The sequence below is a fragment of the Balaenoptera ricei genome, chromosome 8 (genome assembly GCF_028023285.1).
Source record: "Balaenoptera ricei isolate mBalRic1 chromosome 8, mBalRic1.hap2, whole genome shotgun sequence".
Classification (NCBI taxonomy): domain Eukaryota; kingdom Metazoa; phylum Chordata; class Mammalia; order Artiodactyla; family Balaenopteridae; genus Balaenoptera; species Balaenoptera ricei.
In genome coordinates this window covers 62,256,230-62,275,667 of record NC_082646.1, presented here as the reverse complement: position 1 = coordinate 62,275,667, position 19,438 = coordinate 62,256,230, and the positions used below count along the sequence as shown (strand labels likewise).

The window sequence follows — 19,438 nt, the reverse complement described above, 5'->3', positions numbered from 1 at the left end:
TATCAGCAACAATGATGTGTTCACACCCATTTTTCTCTTCCGGGGAACAGGGGAAGACTACATTTTCCAGCCTTCCTAGTAGATGTGATCTCAGTAACGAGGAGGTGGGCAGAAGAATGTGCCACTTCAGGTCCAAGGCAATTAAGTATCAGTGTGAATGTTCCCCCCGACCCCTAACCTCTCTCCCATCCGAACAGTTGGGATCAAAGAACTCTGAGATGATGGAGATGCTGGGAGGAAGCAGCTTGGATCTGAGTCACTGCTGAAGGAGAACAGTATACCACATGGTCTACCCCACACTGGAATGTGAGAGAGACATACATTTTTGTGTTTTAAGCCACTGAGATTTGAAAGTTTATTTGGTACCACATATAGTGGATTAAAGATGGCCAGAAATTCTTTGACACTCCTTTTATTGAAAGCTGGGGTCTCTGTCCTTGAACTGGCCTGGACTGAGACTGCTTTGGCCAATAGAATGCAGAGAAAGTGATGCTGTGCTAGCTTCTGGGCTCAAGGCTTAAGAGACTAGTAGCTTTCTTGCTGTCTGTTGGAATGCTTGTTTTGGGATGCATCCTCTCAGAATCTAGCCACCGCGCTCTGAGAAACCTAAGCTACGTGGAAGGGCCACATGTAGGGCTTTCGTTTTCAGGTTTTCAGCTCGAATCCACCTTCCAGCCAACAGCCAGCATCTCCTGCTGGCTAAATAAGTGAGCCATTATTAGCGACCAGCCCCAGTGAGTCTTCATATGACTGCAGTCCTGGTTGTGACTACGACCATGTAAGAGACTCAAAACAAGAATCATCTGAGCTCAGGCAACACTCAGAATCATGAGAGCTATTAAGAAATAGTTGTATTAAGTAATAGATAACCAAAAGATCACTGAATAGTCTGTCCTATGCTAAACAATATGAAGGTGTGAAGTGAAGAGTCTCACTCTTATACTATTTGAATTTTTGGCTATGGGCATGTGATTTATTTTTCAGTTAAAAATGGTTACAATTTTGAATTCAAAACTTCTAAGCACTGAGTCATGAGAGCTGTTTCTGTATATATATATATATATATTTATTTTATTTTATTTTTGGTTGCATTGGGTCTTCATTGCAGTGCGCGGGCTTCTCATTGAGGTGGCTTGTCTTGCTGCGGAGCACGGGCTCTAGGCACACGGGCTTCGGTAGCTGTGGCTCGCGGGCTCTAGAGCGCAGACTCAGTTGTTGTGGCACATGGGCTTAGTTGCTCCGCAGCATGTGGGATCTTCCCAGACCAGGGCTCAAACCCGTGTCCCCTGCATTGGCACGTGGATTCTTAACCACTGTGCCACCAGGGAAGTCCCTGTTTTTGTATATTTTTGATAACACAGCAACAGCAGTAAATATTTACTGATCACCTAGTCACCTGATGCCAGGCCCTGTTCTAGGTGTTTGAAGACAGAGCTGGGATCAAGGCTGACTTGGTCCTGGCTCTGCTGAAGCTTCCAGCCTGATAGGAGAGATAGGTCATACACAACAAAACAAACACAGAAGCATGATCCTTTCTGAGAGTGATAAGTGCTCTGAAAGGAACAGCAACTGGATGATTTGTAGACATTATTTGGGATGGGAGCTATTTCAGATTGGGTGAACAGGGAAGGTCTTCTGAAATCTGACTTGTGGGCAGGAGTCAGCCCCTAAAAGTTTGGGAGGAAGAGCACCAGGAATAGGGAATAGCCAGGGCAAAGGTTCCACAGTGGGAATGAGTTTGGCAGTGATTTCAGTGTTGTGAATAAGGTTTTATCAAAGAGTAGAAAGAGGTAAGGTCAGACATGTGGGCGGGAGCCAGACCAAGCAGGGCCTTGAAGACCACAGAAAAGGTTTAGGGATTTGCTTTGAATATGCTGAAAAGCCTTAGGAGGGTTTAAAGTAGAGTAACAAGACCTGATTTAGGCTTTTAAGTAATCACTTTGCCTGCTGGGAGATGCCTAACCCAGGTGCAAGTTTCAAACTACATTCTAAAAAACATTAGTTTTCTAGGGCTTCCCTCGTGGCACAGTGGTTAAGAATCCGCCTGCCAATGCAGGGAACACGGGTTCGAGCCCTGGTCTGGGAAGATCCCACATGCCGTGGAGCAACTAAGCCCATGCGCTACAACAACTAAGCCTGTGCTCTGGAGCCCGTGAGCCACAACTACTGAGCCCATGTGCTGCAACTACTGAAGCCCGTGCTCCTGGATCCTGTGCTCTGCAGCAAGAGAAGCCACCACAATGAGAAGCCTGCGCACCGCAACGCTCGCCGCGACTAGAGAAAGCCCGCGCGCAGCAATGAAGACCCAAGGCAGCCAAAAAATTAAAAAAGAAATTCAAAAAAAAAAGAAATTTGTCTTCATATATTATGAATATTACCTAAAATTTTAAAAAGCGAATTTTATAATACAACTTTTCATATTTTTTTCTTTTATAAATTTATTTATTTATTTGGCTGCGTTGGGTCTTCATTGCTGCGCGTGGGCTATCTCTACTTGTGGCGAGCAGGGGCTACTCTTTGTTGCGCTGCGGGGGCTTCTCATTGCGGTGGCTTCTCTTGTTGCGGAGCACAGGCTCTAGGCGCATGGGCTTCAGTAGTTGTGGTGCGTGGGCTCAGTAGTTGTGGCTCGCGGGCTCCAGAGCGCAGGCTCAGTAGCTGTGGCACATGGGCTTAGTTGCTCCGTGGCGCATGGGCTTAGTTGCTCCATGGCACATGGGATCTTCCCGGACCAGGGCTCGAACCTGTGTTCCCTGCATTGGCAGGCGGATTCTTAACCACTGCGCTACCAGGGAAGTCCCAACTTTTCATATTCTAAAGATAAAAATTAAATATTTTTAGCCAAAATCAAATACCTCTTTATCATATACTATTGAAAAACGACAAAATTATTTTAAATTTCCTAGGAGTGTTTTGTGAGTCAAAAAAGGGTTAGGAAACTCTCACTCCAATATGACTCTCCAACTGAGAGAAATAACACCTCTGTGCCTCACAGCAATAATATATCCTTCAATGCGCACAACCTCAGCTCCTATGATGGCGTCCCCAGGCACCTGCAAGTCAGTCAGTCCTAAAAGGAATTTATCACTGTCGTCAACTGGCCTTGAGCCTCCAGTGGGTACCATGCCCTTCTCCTGGGCACACCTTCTAGTTAATGTTAACACCCACCACCCACTCCTTCAATAGACAGGCTAGGCTTGGGCTGGGGCTGAGGTCAGAGAAGGCTTAACTCAGTGCAGTGGAACAAAGTTTTTCTGGAGAAGGTGACCTATGAGTAGGAGCCAGGCCCACTAGAGGGAAAGATGTACCAAACAGCAGGCATAGCATGTGCAAAGGAAATGAGGGTCAAAGACAATGGCACAGGGGGTACTGAGCTCAACTCATTGTGGTTTCAAAGCAGAGCAGGGTACACTCTCCTGCGCTGTCACTGGCATTTACAGCTTTCCAAGACCCGTATCCCAACCCCATCTGCATTTCAACAAACCTGTCACCTCCATGGCCTGTATGGCTCCATCGAATCTCTCCTTTCATTCTTCACACCAGCCTGTCTGCAGAGCTCTGCACAGGGGTCTTGCTGGAGACAGTTTTGTCACAGTTCCCTGCAAACCCACGATTCACTGTCAAGTGTACCCGTAAGAGATGCTGCTGCTCTTCCAGAGGCCGCCCAAATAGAGTGATCGCTTGAGCCCTGAGTCAGGGTTGCTGATACTGGGTTGCAGGCCAGCTCAGCCATCCACTCCTGTGAAATCTCAGGCAAGCTTTTTCTCCCCCCTGGGCCAGGGGTTTGCTGGGTGAAATAGCTGCACTCCTTCACTCTCAAAGTCCTAAATTTTCTGCGACGAACTGGACCCTAAAACCTTGCTCCCCACAAGGGCAGTTCTGCCTCCCGTCCTTCCAGGCTCGAATCTGCTGGAAGTTTTTATGTCCTGGAACCTCTGCATTTGTTCTTCCAGCTGCCTGGAATCCGTTTCTCTCTCCTCCTGGCCAATGCCTATTGCCTCCCTTAGGACCCAACTCCGTGCCATCACCTCCGCAAAGCAGGGCCTCCTCCCTTCAGTCCCTTCCTCTTCCGTGCTTTCTTATCTCGCTGTCGTACATTGTCTGCCTTGTGTCTGTGTCGCCTCCGCTCACGGATCTTGAGGGCCTCGAGGGCAGGGTCCGGGTGTGAGGGGGGTCTCCAGGTCCCGGGTTTAGAGTGTCTGTTACTGTTGACTTCAATCCGGGCGCAGTGGGGTTAAGGAACACAGGCCCCGGAGGCCCCGCCTGCGGAGCGCGCCAACAGGCGAGGGGGAAGCCGCCCCGGAGATCGCTCCGATCTCGCTCCTCGCTCTCTGCCCCGACAGCGATAGGAGACCCCACTCATGTGAGAGTTTTTGTGGGATCCGGGTGGTCTAGACCCTGGGGCGGTTCCCCCCTACATTTTCGTTCCGTTCTCCCCCCCAAGACCACTCTTAGTACAATCCGGGGAATCCCCGCCGCTGCCCGCCCCCTGACGTCACGGAGTCCCCTTGAGGCCCCGCCCCTGCCCGGCCGCGCCTCCTGCGGCGGGGGGAGCGCGCGGTGCAGGCGGGAGAGGGCGGCCATGGCGGGGCCCAGCGACCCCGGCGTCCCCGCCGCCCGCTGGAAACGTCACATCGTGCGGCAGCTTCGACAGCGAGACCGAACGCAAAAGGCCCTCTTCCTGGAGCTGGTGCCGGCCTGTGAGTGCAGTGCGTCCCGGGGCCGTCGAGGGGATAGGGCTCCGGCGCGGGGAAGGATTTGTCTGGCCCTCCGGCTGTGACCCAAGTCACGGACACCTTTTCGCCTCCGAAGCCTGGGGCCTGCTGGACTTGCTGTCTCTTACGCGCTATCTCCGACTAGCCAGCGTTCCTGCCCTTTCCAGCCCAGGCTCTGCTCAGAGCCCCCTCCTGGACGGAGCTCCCCCCTAGTGCTCCTGCTCTTCCTCGCCCCTCAGGGCCTGGCTCTGCCTTCCACCGGCTGGGCTTCCTGTGCACGCATTCATAAGCGAATGTTGGATTTTTAGGGTCTTTTAGACTTCCCCTTCTTGGGCCGTCCCCGGGGTAGAGCCTGGTCAGTCCATTTGGTCCCCATAAGCACAGTGAAAGATCTCGGGGCTGTCCAGAGCAGCTACTTTTAAACTCTGAATCCCTAGGGAGGGAGTTCAGAGTCTGAGGCTCTGCCACTGATAGGTGATCCCGGCTCAGGTTTTTGGAGCATCTCTGTGCCCAACCAACCCCAGCCTGAGGGAGAAGAAGGGGGATCCAGGCTGCGGAGGGAGGTGGCTGAGCCTGGGGAAGTCAGATTCTCAGAGTGTTTCTGGGGAGCTGGTCAGGAAGGGGTATGGCAGTTCAAGCCAGGATGAACAGGTGTGCACCTGTGTGTAGCACCTCTGGTCATCTGAGATTGTATGGCTGGGGTTGAAAGTCTAATCACAGTCCCTCCAGCTCCATCACTGGTCTTTATCTTGGCTGCTGCTTAACCATCTCCCCCCAGCCCCACAACTGAATTTGTTGCTCTTTTCCTGGGAGATTTCTTTGCAGCCTTCTGGGCTGCAGGTCCTCTCTGTTCAGGTATATGAGGCCAGCCCCCTGCCTCTAGGCAGCCTCACTTCTCCACTGCTCTGATGGACAATGGAACAGTCCAATTTGAGGGAGTCACCCCCATCCCCTGGGAGCTGCAAATCTGTGGGACTGGAGTGATCCTGGAGGGCTGAACTCAGAGACACTGGAAGTCCAGTCTTCTCTGTGGTCTTGGGCAGGTCATACCCCTAAGCCTCCTATTTCTCACTCATAAACTGGACAAAATGGCATCTTCTTTACATTTGCTGGGGGTGATGGTGGGGCAGAGCAATGCCCTGAGGGTTGGGGTGGGGTTTTGTGTGAGAACAAGGCCAGCAACCTAGGTGACCTAGGTGACTGGTAGGGGACAGGAAGAGGGAAAGGAGCTGAGGAGTTAGGCCTGGGCTTACCATCTCTACCCTACCCTGGACCTGGTGAGAAAAGAGGAAGTGACCATGGGTGGGGGTGGAGAGGCTGTATTCCAGGGTCTGTAGCAGAAACTAACAAACTCAAGGACTTTCTGTTCTGGCCTGGGGGGAGCCTTACACCAACCCTGGGGAAGTCAGGGTTGTTTTTTAGCCCAGAAAGAGCCCCTGGAATGGAAGTATCTTGCCAAAGGCCACAGGCTAGTGGAGCTCAGTTTGTTTCATCAGTCTGGGGACAGGCCCCGCCCTGGGGATCAACCCCTGGCCCCTTCCTTCCCTTGAGAACCTCAGCAGGCAGTACTCAGCCATCTCCTTCCCCTGCAGTGGTCGTCCTTCTCTGTCCCTGGGAGAGCAAGTCTTCTCCTGGGAGGGCCTGGGGGCTGTGCTCTTAGAGGCTGTGCAAGGGCTGGAGATCCTGATGGAGCTGCACAGACACCCCTCAGGCAAGGGCAGAGCCCAGCCTGCCAGTAGCTCCCCCTTCTGCATCCCTCGTCTCCTGCAGCCCTCCCAGCCAGAGAGGTAACTTGTATGCCTAGAGTCTGCTGGAAAGTGTCTGTCTGTGCTCCAGGCTCACCTTTTTGCACCCGCAGATAACCGTCTCATAGAGAAAGCGGAGCTGCTGGCCCAGTTCTCAGAGAAGCTGCAGCCAGAGCCCACCCATGTCACTCGGGCTCTCCTCCAGGGCCCCTGGTGAGTGTTTGTGTTTGTGGTCACAGTGGGCTTCCTGTGCCTGGGCCCTGCCCCCACCCCGGCACCTCATTGGCCCTTGGCTGCTGCCCAGGGGAGGGGGAGGCAGGCTCTCGAGCCTTCCCCCAGGCCAGCTGCTCAGAATGTCCATCTCTCTGCATTTGTCCTCCCACGCCCACACACCTCTGTGTTTTTCTGTTTGCTCCTCACCTGATGCCTACAGAAAGGACACGATGCCACCTATTCCAAAGAGGGAGCGAAGATGAGAACCAGGAATGTATTGGGGCTCAAAAAGTTGGGAAGTGCTTCTTGAGGGGGTCCTGGCCTGGGAACTCAAGGCCTGGGGGAATCCAGGAGCAGAGGTTCACGGGCAGCTCTAGTTTCTGGAGACTTGCTCTTTCCTCTACTGACTTTCTGGCTCCCACCTTCCTCAGGAGAAAGTTCATGGCTCTGGTTTCAAACTGTTCGTGTGTATCCTCTGGGTGAATGGAGGGACAATGAACACCACTCTCTGATTGGTTGACAGGGAGGAGGAGTCAGGGCCTGACTCAGACCGAGTCCCATCACCAGCAGCTCTGAGGGTGAAGTGGCAAGAGGAGGAGGAGGGTCTCCGGTTGGTGTGTGGAGAGGTAGGCTGGGCAGGGGTCTGAGAGAGAATGGGGTGGGCCCAGGATCCAGAACTTTGGGGCTGGGACATGTCGTCCAAGGGAGCCAGCAAGTAAGGGAGATTCCAAAGTCCAGTGCCTTGAGGCCAGACAGGGGTCAGAGTGCTCTCTAGCTTGGCCCTGGCAGCCCAGGATGAAGTGGGCTCCAATAGCAGCTGGAGGAAGTGCAGTGAGAGCTCAGGGAGGAGTGTGAGGGGTGCAGGAAACAGGCAGCCTCTGTTCCCCCTTCTGGATGGTCCAGCCTGCTCTGCTCACCACTTGCCCTGCAAACCTCAGGGCCCAGTACCAATTGACACTCAATACACATTTGCAGACCAAAAGTAAGGTGGTCCACCTCCATGGCAGGGTATGCTAGCCCCACCTGACACTGCTTCCCCCCACCCCTGCCCCATGGTGTCTCTTGGCTTCTGTTTCACCACACTCTCCTGGTTTTCCTCTCACTTCTGTAGCTGTTGCTTCTGAACTTCCTTCTCTGGCTACTTTCCCTCCTTTTTATCCCCCTCCCTTCAGATGTGGGTGTTCTTTGGAGCTTGGGTGGGTTAACTGACTCCCAAGGACTTTCTGTTTGCTAACTCCCAGACCCATCTCTAGCTCAGCCTTCTCTTATGAGCTCAGACTCTCTTGCTCAGCTGCTTTTTGGACTTCACATCTAAAATCAGACTAACCATCGCCCCTGTGATTATATGGCCAACACCACGTTGAGAACGCTGGGCTAAGCGTTACTTCAGCTAATCTTCCACAACTTTATATTTCAGAGGAAACGAAGGCTTAGAGAGCTGGAGCCAGGATTTGAACTCTCTCCCCCACAAATCCCCTTTCTGTGATCTCCATTCATTCTTTCAACAAATATTTATTGACAATCACTATATCCAAGGCATAGGCAATGCAGCTGTGAACAAGACCTGGCCCCATGGAGCTTCCAGTCCACTGGAGGAGGCTGATGGGCCAGTAAACACCTATCTAGTTACCGCATGCCAAGTCACTTGCTCCACTAATGTGTATTTGGGGCTATGAACCTAGTGATAGCCTCTCCCTCAGAGCCCCTGTTGTAGTTGCAACTCTACATTTGCGAGGTGATTCTCAAAATCTGAGCCCCCTTCTGGGCTGTGAGAACCCCGAGAACTGGGATGCCTTTGGTTTGCCTCCATTGTATCCCTGGGGCCTGTCTCCACAGTCCATGGTAATGAATATTTGTAGACTAGGTGATAAATGAGATAGATCATCCCCCCCTCCACTGGTAGTCACCAGGCTGGAAACCCAGGGACACCTCTAACCCCTAGCAGCCCTCCATCCTGAGCTAGTCACCAGCTCATGGATGCTGCCTCCAAATCCATCAACTTCCATTTTTTGTGCCCTGTCTGCCTGGTCCAAGTTACTCTCATTCCTCGCTGGACCACTCCTCCTTTGGCACCCCCATCCATTCTCCATTCTGCACTCAGAGTGATATATTTTAATAATAAAAATGATCTCCATTAAAAAGAAGACAATTAATATACAAATACATGCTTGTTGTGAACATTTCAAGAGAACAGAAGCCCATAGAGTAAAAAAGTAGAAGCCCCTTTCACCACCTCTCCCCATGATCAGTTTGGTACATATTTTCCAAAGCTCCTTAGCCTGGCTCCCAAGTTGAGTCCTCCGGCCTCAGTGTTGCATTTCCTGCCACTCTCTTGTCCCTGAGCTCATGGTTCCCTTTGTCTGGGATACTTCCACGCACCCCTCGCCCTCAGCATTCCCTCCTCATCATGTCCTCAGACACAAACCAGTCAGTTCCCATTGGATACGCCAAGGGATGGGGAGGGGCTTTTTCTTTAATTCTTAGTACTGTTTCACATATCACAACAAGCATGTATTATTGTTGTTTTAACTTTTTATTGAAATAATTATAGATCCACAGGAAGTTGCAAAGACAGTACAGAGAGGTCCTGTGCACCCTTTACCCAATATCCCCCATTGGTTACATCTTATGTAACTACAGTACACACAACCAGGAAATTGATATTGGTATGAAGTGTATATAGTTCTTTGTCATTTTGTCACCTGTGTAGATTTGCATGCCCATCAGGATACAGCACTATTTCATCACCACAAAGATCTCCCTCTTGCTACCCTGTTTTAGTCACAACTCGCCCCTCTCCTCCAATCATCCCTAACTCCTAACCACTAATCTGTTTTCCATCTCTATTATTTGGATTTTTGAATAGCATCAAAAAAATACTGAATGCCAAAACATCAGTGAAAGTATATGACAGGTGAGGAAATGGAAGTGATGATCAGATTGTTTAATGGTGGAAGGAATTATAAGTGTTATAAATTGGGCCAGCTATGGACCCTGAATGTGCAGGGTCCCTAACCCCGGCCCACTCACACCAGGAGTCAGTGCAGGTGGACACCAACCTTGCTCCTCAGCCCATCTCTCACCAGGCCCATGAGAGAAAGAACACAGGGACAGGTCAGCAGCAAGAGCCCCCAGCCTTGGTTATTTCATATTCCTCTTGCCACAGTGGTGGGAACTGCTTTGCTTAGCATCTGTCTCTCCCACTGACCCCTCAGTTCTGTGGTTTCCCCAGCTCTTGGCTCTCGGATGAAGGACTGTTCAGTGGGGCGGGGGACAGATGAGATGACGCTCACCCCCACTCTGGTATTCAGTCTGGGCCCAGTGCTCCCACAGTCCATTCCTGTTAGCCTGTGTGCCTCTGCTCAGAGCTCCTTCTTGCTCTCTGGGATCTATGCTTGGGTAAGCCAGGGCTTGGAGAGGTGGGGAAAAGAACACACATCCCTTGAACCCTTCCTATACACCAGCGCTTTACTTGGAGCATGTTAGGTGGCCTGGGTTCAGATCTCAGTTCTGCCACTTAGCTGTGTGACTCTGGGCAAGACACTGAACCTCTCTGTGTCAATGTCCTCATGTGTAAAATGGGGAGAATGGCAGTTCCTACTGGATTGAAAGAGTTAATACTGTAGAGTGCTTGGAATAAGACCTAGCACACTTAAGTGCTATATAACCAATCATCATTATTTGAGATACTATTCCTTATAGTAATTCCGTGTTACCCAATGAGGTAAGCACAACCATTCCCACTGGACAGGTGAAGAAACAGAGCTGGTTTAGAGCGGTTAAATGACTACCCCGGGTCACAGAGAATATAAGTGGCGCTGCCAGAATTGAAACTCCAGTGTTAAGCTTCAGAGCCTAAGGCCCTTCTGTTGATCCCTGAAACAGCAGTGCATTCCTGTGCTTGGTGTAACGCCTGTCTGCGCCTCAGCTTTCTCTTGAGCTAGGGGGCGGGTGAGAGGAGAGGCAGACCCCGTCCTACCAGCCTCTCGGCCAGAGAGGGGCTGGAGGCCCTGCCCAGAGGCACCCATGCCTACCTGTCCGGCCCCTCCGCCGCTGCAGATGGCCTACCAGGTGGTGGAAAAGAGCGCGGCCCTGGGCACCCTGGAATCACAGCTGGAGGAGCGGCAAAGCAGGTGAGGCGCGGGCGGTGCGAGAGGGGTCCTCGCCGCGCACCTTGGGGAGGCTCGGGGCCATCACTGCCAGGGGGAGGGGACAGGGTCACCCCGCGGGTCTCCAGAAGGGCCCGACAGCTTTCCCCACGTCATCAAACGCCCCCCAGGCCTGTGGCTGGTCGCAGAGGCCAGGAACTGCAGGACTCCGAAGGCTTGGTCGGAGACGTGGTTTAGCCGGCCGGCTGGCCGCGTGGCCTGGGGCAAGTCTGTCCCAGCCCCGAGACCGGTTCCCCCAGGGCGGTGACGGAGGTTCTCCGCGTTCTCCAGGCTGGCAGCTCTGGAGGCCCGCGTGGCGCAGCTGCAGGAGGCGCGGGAGAAGGAGGCGGGACAGGTGGGTGCGCGGCGCGCGCTGAACGCGGCACAGCGGGCGGCCTACGAGGCGCTGCGCGTGCACGTCGGGCACCAGGAGGCGGCTCTGCGCAGGCTCGAGGAGGAGGCACGCGACCTGCTGGATCGGCTGGTGCGGCGCAAGGCGCGCGCCGCAGCCGAGCGCAACCTGCGCAACGAGCGCCGCGAGAGGTGAGAGCGCTGGGCCCGCCGTTCGGGGACGTGAGCGGTGGCGTGTCCTGAGGGGGAGGGGCCCGGCCCCGCCTTCCGGGCACCGGAGCGACCCGACTTTCAGGAGGCTTTTCTATCCCAGGGCCAAGCAGGCGCGGGTGTCCCAGGAGCTGAAGAAGGCAGCCAAGCGGACAGTGAGCATAAGCGAGTAAGAATGAGGATGCGCCGAGACCTGCCTGCCGAGGCTCCGCCGCGGGCTCTGCCCCGCGACCTCTGCAGTGCCCTGCCCCAGGACCGCTACGGTTCTACCCCACCCCCACCTCCCTGCGGCCACCGGTGCACCTGACCGCAAGTGTGCACAGCCGCGGTGCCGAGGCCCCCAGGCAAAACGAGCCCAGGATACGTGCAGACACGTGTGGTCGTAGGAGCCAGCACCTGCGCCCGCCACACGTGCGTCCGCAGGAACACCTTCATTTCTGGGTCTGCACATCGTCACCGTGGCGCGGAGGAGCTGGCCTGGTCCCTTAGCCATTCTGAGCTTAATTCTCTCCCCCAGGAGCCCAGACACATTAGGCGATGGGATCAGAGAGGAAGCAGACACTCTGGCTCTGGCAGCTGAGCCACTGGAGAGTGAGGCTGGTGAGAAATGGAAGAGACCCTTCAGGTGAGCACTGTCCCACAGCTCTGAGCTGGGTCCCATCCCAGAGTCTTCGTCTAGAACCTTGGGCCAGCTCTTGGGTTGAGAGGGGCTTAAGAAGAGACTGGGGTATAGCTTGGACCCCAGGACAGATCTGACCTCCAGTGCCTGGAGCCACTTGGGGTCAGTGCCATGTCTGGGACCCCAACCTCTGTCCTCACCCCCTTTTTGCTCCTTCCCAGGACCAGAGCTCTGGGGGTGGGATGTCAGGCTGGTGAAAGGGTGTGACCAGGAGGGAACCTGTTGGCAAGGTCCAGGGTTCAGCTGTCACAGGCATGTGTGTGCATACACAGGGACATCAGAGCATATGTGTGTACAAGCTTAGGTAAGCATACCTGAATGCCTGTGAAGCATGTATAGATGTGAGCTCATATGGGTGGGACCTGATTGAGGCTTCAGTCTTGGATGCCCCTCACCTCCAGTCTCCCCCATCTGTCTTGATTGGCCTGGCTTTGAGACTGCCCTCCCCCTATTCCCCAGCCTGTAAGCTCTCCTCCAGCCCTTTCTTTTTTTTGAATTTATTTTTTTATTTTTTACTTTAAAAAATTTTTTAAATATTTATTTTTGGCTGCATTGGGTCTTCGTTGCTGCGCGCAGGTTTTCTCTAGTTGCGGCGAGTGGGGGCTACTCTTCGTTGTGGTGCGCGGGCTTCTCATTGCGGTGGCTTCTCTTGTTGCGGAGCACGGGCTCCAGGCGCGCGGGCTTCAATAGTTGTGGCACATGGGCTCAGTAGTTGTGGCTCACGGGCTCTAGAGCACAGGCTCAGTACTTGTGGCCCACGGGCTTAGTTGCTCCACAGCATGTGGGATCTTCCCAGACCAGGGCTTGAACCCGTGTCCCCTGCATTGGCAGGCGGATTCTTAACCACTGCGCCACCAGGGAAGCCCCTCCAGCCCTCTTTTGCAGGTCGCTGGTGTCCAGGCCTCGGGGTAGTGAAGGAACCCTGGGGAGGGGCATGAGATGCAGTCCCCAAAGCCTTAGCCCTGGCGGGCCAGGTCATCTCAGGACACATGCTCTCCTGGGTATTTTTGGGATCTAGGTTTCCCAGCCCCCTGCTCCCAGCCTTGTGCTTTCTCAGCCTGGGGGCACCTTTACCCTCCTCCATAGGCCCCAGCTCAGCCTCCCATGAAATTTTGTTGGGGGGCACTTGGGTGGTGAGGCAGCTCTTAACCGTCATGGTGAAACTGGGAGACTTCATTCCAAATCCCTTCATTCCAAATCCCTCCCTTCCTCCACCTTCCTGGGACTCCTCTGGGTCATCCTACTGGCCTTGGAGGAGCAAAGTTCTTGTCCCGGCTCAAGAGTGTAGGGATGAATGACTGCTGTCTGCACACCCACTGGCCAGTCCCTTAGCATGTCTCTCTCGATTCTGCCCCAGGTCTGCCTCCGCCACCTCCCTGACGTTGTCCCGCTGTGTGGATGTGGTGAAGGGGCTTCTGGAGTAAGTGTGTGTGCACCGACATGTGTGTGAAGGTGTTGGGCCCCTTGGATGTGTGTGTCAGGCTCCTGGAGCCCAGGCTTGGGCTGTGTATGTGTCTCAGTGTGTCCTTCCGTTCGTTGCCCAGCACTCTGTGTGTGAGCCTCTGCTGAGTCCCAGAGGCAGGAGCTGGGTGCATGGCCTCATTCCCAGCCCCTGCCTGGCTATCTTCCAGGCTCTGTCCCTCATCCACGGTCGTCACAGGGGACCAAAAGCTCCAGCCTGAGGCCAGAAAGGAGCTACTACTCATTTGGGAAATGGAGGCCCAGAAATGTCAGGGATTCGTTCAGGGTCACAGTGCCAAGCAGTGGCCAGGCCAGGACTGAAACCCTGCTCCGAGGTTTCTCTGCATCCACCAACCCTGCCCTGCCTCTGTGCCTGTCTTGGTGCCCCTACTGTCTCCACACTGACCCCTGGGGTCAGAGGCTGGTGGGGACCGTGCCTGCTGCACCTCCTGGCCATGTTCTGCTGCCTTCCGTGTCTGCTTCCTGTTGTTGCTGCTTCAGGAGAGCTTGAGGCTCCCACGTCAGAAGGCCTTGCTGAATGCCCTCCTGACCCCCTCCTGCAGTTTCAAGAAGAGGAGAGGCCACTCAATTGGGGGAGCCCCTGAGCAGCGATACCAGAGCATCCCTGTGTGTGTGGCCGCCCGACTTCCCACCCGAGCTCAGGATGTGCTGGTAAGGAGGAGCTGGGCCAAGTGCATGGGGTACAATATGGGAGTGCAGGTCCCAGGAGTGGTCCAAGGAGGCTGGGGAAGCAAGGATGGGCCCCTCACTGGGAGTAGGAGTTTTCCTCCCACAGCTTGTGGTGGGAGCCCTTCGGCATTTTATAATGAGAGGGAGAGACAGGAGGCCAGGAGACCAGGAGGCCAGGTAGTGGAGTATTGGGAACATGGCGGGAGGCTGCTGCAGGGGTCCAGTCAGAGATGATGAGCCCTGGTGGGGCTAAGTTTGAAACTCAGTGTTCGAACAGAGACCTGATGTGTGCAAGGATGCGTGACAGAGAGCTGTGAGCGTGAGCAAAGAGGCGTGTGTGGCGAGGACCAGGGGCACCGACCTCCCCTTTTCCCCACAGGATGCCCACCTCTCCGAGGTCAATGCTGTTCTTTTTGGCCCCAATAGCAGCCTCCTGGCCACCGGAGGGGCTGACCGCCTCATCCTCCTCTGGAATGTCGTGGGAGGTGAGGGTCCCTGCCCACAGGCCAGCCTAATCCTTTCTATCCAGACCTCACCTTCAGCTTGCTCCTTGGTGGGAAGGGTCTTGAGTCTCTTTGTGTTTCCTCACCTGGGACATTCTTGTGGGCAGCAGCCAGAGTTCTGGCCACTCTTGGCAAGAGTTCTGGGGTCACTGCTCCTAAGAAGGGCAGAGCCTCCCACCTCCTGAAGTCGAGGCCTGCAGGGTGGGGAGGGCTAAACTCAGATGGTCCCTGTTGGGGTGGTGGAGGTACCATGTCATGAGGTTCTACAGGGACAGGCCCTTGAGGAGCAGGTCCCTTGGGTCCACCAGGCCACCTCCTCTTCTAGTGTCACTGAGCTCTCAGAACTCAGTTGTGAGACAAATGTTAGCTATCTACTCTGTGTTCTGTAGGGTGGGGGTGTACTGGGGAGTGAGAGCTGGCTCCCAGAGACTTCCTGGAGGAGGTGAGTCTCCAGCTGGCCTGGCTCTGGCTTGCCATGTGACCTAGGGACAGTCCCTTCTCTCTGGTCTTTTCCAGATGTCCGTGAGATGACCTGCAGCCCCCCGGGGCCCTCTGCTGGCAGTTCAGGAAGGTGCAGCCTCCAGCTACACCCCCCCCACCCCCCAACCCTGGCCGCTCCCCCAAGAACAGGCCCAGCACTTCTGTCCTCTAATTCAGGAGAGATTCATCTTCCCACTCACAGTCCAGGCTCCTCTGTTTCGTGAGATTAATGACTTCATTTCACTTGTCCCTTCTCCTGGTCCCCCCAGGGCGCCTGGAGGCCAACCAGACCCTTGAAGGAGCTGGCGGCAGCATCACCAGTGTGGACTTTGACCCCTCGGTGAGAGGACCTGGGGGGCATAGGATGTCCCTCCCCTAGTCTCCACACTGGGCAGGTGGGGGCTTTGGGGCCTGAGGGAACATCACGGGTATCCTAGAGCTCTACACAATCCTCCTCCCTGGGCCTCGATTCTCCTCTGCCTACCTGGGTGACCTGGGCTGGGGGAAGCTCTGAGGCAGCCCTGGCCCCAGCTCTCTGGCCTGCAGTTGCCTCTGGCCAGGCCCAGGTTCAGGACCTATCCTTTCCCCTCCCATCTCCCCAGGGCTCCCAGGTACTGGCAGCTACTTACAATAAGGCCGCCCAGCTTTGGAAGGTTGGGGAGGCACAGTCCAAGGTAAGGCCTGACTGGGGAGGCAGCCTGGGGGTCAGGGGTCATGCCTTGGGCCTGGAGGGGTTTGTTATGGGGTCTTGGCCATACCCTTGATGCATATCTGGGATGGTGGCAGGAGACACTATCTGGACACACAGACAAGGTGACGGCTGCCAAATTCAAGCTAACGAGGCATCAGGCGGTGACCGGGAGCCGGGACCGGACAGTGAAGGAGTGGGACCTCGGCCGAGCCTACTGTGAGGCCCAACCCTCCCCTTTCCCAACTGTCAGGACCCTGCCAGGCTATGGGGGACCTCAGCCTGCTCTCTGGGAGAGGCTCCAAGATTTACAGGCATTTGGGATGAAACCTCCCAAGGCCCCTCTTCTATCCCCCATCGATGATGCTTTCCCTGGTTTCTAGGTGACCTCAGGCTTTGGGCTGGGAAACAGGGGACCTGGGTTCTAGTTTTGGGAGGACACCTTACCTCTGGGGCTTCTGGGCCTCAGCTTCTCCATACATCCAGTGGGTTGGCTCCTGATAACCCTTCTCTGAGGCTGGGGCTCTACTCCTTGGTCCCTAGGTTCCAGGACCATCAATGTCCTTTCCTACTGTAACGATGTGGTGTGTGGGGACCATGTCATCATTAGTGGTCACAATGACCAGAAGATCCGGTTCTGGGACAGCAGGTGATAGGCGCAGGCTGTGGGTGGTGGAGGTGGGGGCAGGGCTCCTGTATTCTCTTCCTTTTTCTAGCCATGGAGCTGCTGAGGGTACCTTGGGGAAGCGAGGCTCTGGTGGCCTCTGTGCTGGGCTTGGCCCCTTGAAGGCTCAGCTGCCCTTGGAGACCTGTGCCTCCTTCTTATTGGCCCTCGGTCCAACCAAGGGACCCTGCCTGGGTCTTGCCAACCAAGATGGAGAAGCTCTTTTTTCCCATGTAATCACCACTTTTTAGTCAAAAGGAACAAAAGTTTTATTGTTTTTTGAGCCTAAGAGCCCAGCATTGGGCTTGAATGGTTTATAAAAGCCAGTGCTGGAACCAGTGCCAGAGCCAGTGCCAGAGCCAGTGCCAGGCCTGCCTCAGGCTTCTTCTTACTCATCTGCAGAGATTGCCTTTTGAAACCCTTTGCTCTCTCTTTCACATAGTTAAAGACAGACTTTGATTTCTTCCCCGCCCCCGCCCCCAGCACTTATTTTAGTGACCCAAGGGTTTAGTAAGTTCCCGTTGGAAGGGGCTGGCTGCAGTGGGCGATTAGTTGTCAGCCTTGGCCTTAGTGGCCTGAGACCAGGGGCGCCTCTGGACTTGTTAGTCTGTCAGGAGCAGCCTCGTCAGGGTGGCTGCTCCTCATCCTCATCTTTGTCCCTGCTCCTCAGGGGACCCCGCTGCACCCAGGTCATCCCTGTGCAGGGCCGGGTCACCTCCCTGAGCCTCAGCCACGACCAGCTGCATCTGCTCAGCTGTTCCCGAGATGACACGCTCAAGGTCATCGACCTGCGTGTCAGCAATATCCGCCAGGTGTTCAGGTACCTGCCTTGTGCCCACTGATCCCGTGGCTTTGGCTGTGGCAGCTGGGCCTTGTCCCCTGTAAAAGGCCTGTCAGCGGGGGGCCTTCCCTGGAGGCCCCTCTGGACCAGGGCCTGGTGAGGTGGCCAAGCCCTTGACGGAGAGAGGAAGCTCTTTAAGTTCCTGGCTGAGCCACCTCCATTCTGACCTGACCCTGTCTGTTCTCAGGGCTGATGGCTTCAGGTGCGGTTCTGACTGGACCAAAGCTGTGTTCAGGTGTGTCCGTGAGAGCGCAGCACCCATGCCTGAGTGTGTCCCATCTGTCTGTGTCTGTGTTGGTGTGTGTCTGTGTCCTTACCTCTAATCTCTTCTCTCTTGCTGTGCTGTGGCCCCTGCAGCCCAGACAGAAGCTACGCACTGGCAGGTTCCTGGGATGGAGCCCTTTACGTCTGGGATGTAGACACTGGGAAACTGGAGAGTAGCCTTCGGGGACCCCATTGGTGAGCACGGCCACTGCCCACCCACCTGCCCACCCCAGCGCCAGTACCCCACCCCCAGCCCTGCCCCAGTCCTGCTAAGCTGATGCCAGGTCCTGACATGCTGGGCATCCTGGAGCCCCCAGCCCTTGTCCCGTACCTTCCATCCCCTGCCCCGCCCTGCCCGAGCCCTTCACAGTTCACAAGGTGTTTTCCCATGTGCACTTGGGTCTGCTCTCACCACAGCCCTCTGAGCCCATTTTACAGGTGAGGAGATGGGCTCAGAGAGGGCTTCAAAATGCCCAGGTCCAGTAATGAGGGGCAGAGCCCAGCTGCAGACGCCCCCTGAAGCCTGCCTCTCCCTCTCCTCAGCGCTGCCGTCAATGCCGTGGCCTGGTGCTACTCTGGGAGCCACGTGGTGAGCGTGGACCAGGCCAGGAAGGTTGTGCTCTGGCACTAGTGCCACGACTCTCCTGCCTGAGCTGGAGCTCTAGTCCAAAGCCTGAAGCCAGAGGACAGCTTCCCACTGCCCCAGAGGCTCCAGGGCCAGTAGGGGTGCAGGGATGGGGGTGGCATTTAGTGGGTAAGAAGGCCTGGCAGGACCTGGCCTGTTTGTTTGTTTAAAAACAAAGTGTGGGTTGGGGGGGATTACTGTATTGTTTTGTTTTTTATCTCTGTTTCCTCACTTTCTCTGGGAAAAGTGGAAAAAAATGACATTTAAACTGGTGTCTGCTTGCCTCTTTGCAGCATTCAGGGAACAAGGAAGCCTTTGGGTGGAGGCTCAAGGAGACCCAGGCTTGGCTCCCTTTCCTCCTCCCGCACAGAGCTGGGCAGAGCTGGCCCACCTTCTGTGCTGACAGCTTGAAGAAAGGCCCAGAGGCAGCAAAGGGCAGTGGCTTTTAGGGCAGTGGCTTTTTGAGCAGTAGAAATTTCACCCTCGGTCTAAGGTGGTCCTGGTCCTTGGGCCCTTCTGTTTCAGGCACCCAGGGTAGACCGAGGCTGAGGAGAACCGTGTGAATTCTGAGGAGGGAGCAGGGGAGACAGTCAAGAGGGGCCCTGTGGAAAGGATCCTGAAAAACCAGAGTGATGTCAGGTACTCGGTACAAGAGGCCTGCCTTTAGACTGGGGCCACGTTCTTGCCCCCGAGGCAGACGCCTTGTGTGTCGGGGAGGACATCCGTGGACTGGGCCTGGGCCTCGCTTACATCAGCGTCAGATTTAATCCACACAACAAGCATCTGGAGTACATGGCAGACCCAGCAGGGTGGAACCTGGGCACTCCATTTCCTTCCCCAACCTAGGGCGTGGAGGAGGGTCAGCGGGACGGCCATTGCCAGTCACCAGGCATCGAAGGGGACTTCTGTCCCTGAGTGATAGGGGCTGACCTCTGGGGGTCCGCTCAGTTGAGATTCAAGGCTTTACTCTAGAACTCTCAGCCTCCTTTATTACCTTACAGTGTCTCTCCTGAGTCCCAGGGTTTTGGAAACTATTTCCAGGATGGGCAGGAGAGAGCTGAGAGCCAGGACTCTGCAGCTAGACCGTCTGGGTTTGAATCTCTGCTCTACTATTGAGTAGCTGAATGATTTTGAGCAAGTTACTTAATGTCTTTGTGCCTTAGT

The 19,438-nt window shown here is 55.0% G+C and overlaps 1 protein-coding gene across 5 annotated transcripts; it reads left to right on the top strand.

Moving 5' to 3' along the window:
- Window positions 1-4,532: 4,532 nt before the first annotated feature.
- On the top strand, window positions 4,533-18,542 carry ATG16L2 (autophagy related 16 like 2). Of its 5 annotated transcripts, none has more exons than XM_059930856.1 (18): window positions 4,533-4,697; window positions 6,571-6,670; window positions 7,194-7,296; window positions 10,730-10,803; window positions 11,110-11,361; window positions 11,483-11,548; window positions 11,897-12,004; window positions 13,416-13,478; window positions 14,083-14,191; window positions 14,589-14,694; window positions 15,462-15,532; window positions 15,795-15,866; window positions 15,979-16,099; window positions 16,424-16,529; window positions 17,215-17,364; window positions 17,573-17,620; window positions 17,743-17,844; window positions 18,193-18,542. In XM_059930856.1, exons 1-18 carry the CDS (start codon window positions 4,580-4,582, stop codon window positions 18,278-18,280), a joined length of 1,857 nt encoding a protein of 618 aa, XP_059786839.1. In that variant the 5' UTR covers window positions 4,533-4,579; the 3' UTR covers window positions 18,281-18,542. The 5 variants fall into 5 exon arrangements, with proteins under 5 accessions (XP_059786839.1, XP_059786840.1, XP_059786842.1 ...); XM_059930857.1 differs by having other exon boundaries at window positions 18,127-18,285; XM_059930859.1 differs by having other exon boundaries at window positions 18,067-18,285.
- The last annotated feature ends 896 nt before the right edge of the window (window positions 18,543-19,438 follow it).

Excerpts from the sequence above, each read along its gene's own strand:
- ATG16L2 (XM_059930856.1), top strand. The coding sequence starts at position 4,580 with ATGGCGGGGCCCAGCGACCCCGGCGTCCCCGCCGCCCGCTGGAAACGT. Across the intron at positions 15,533-15,794 it reads GTGTGGACTTTGACCCCTCG|GGCTCCCAGGTACTGGCAGC; the intron begins GTGAGAGGACCT and ends CCATCTCCCCAG. Across the intron at positions 16,100-16,423 it reads GGACCTCGGCCGAGCCTACT|GTTCCAGGACCATCAATGTC; the intron begins GTGAGGCCCAAC and ends CTTGGTCCCTAG.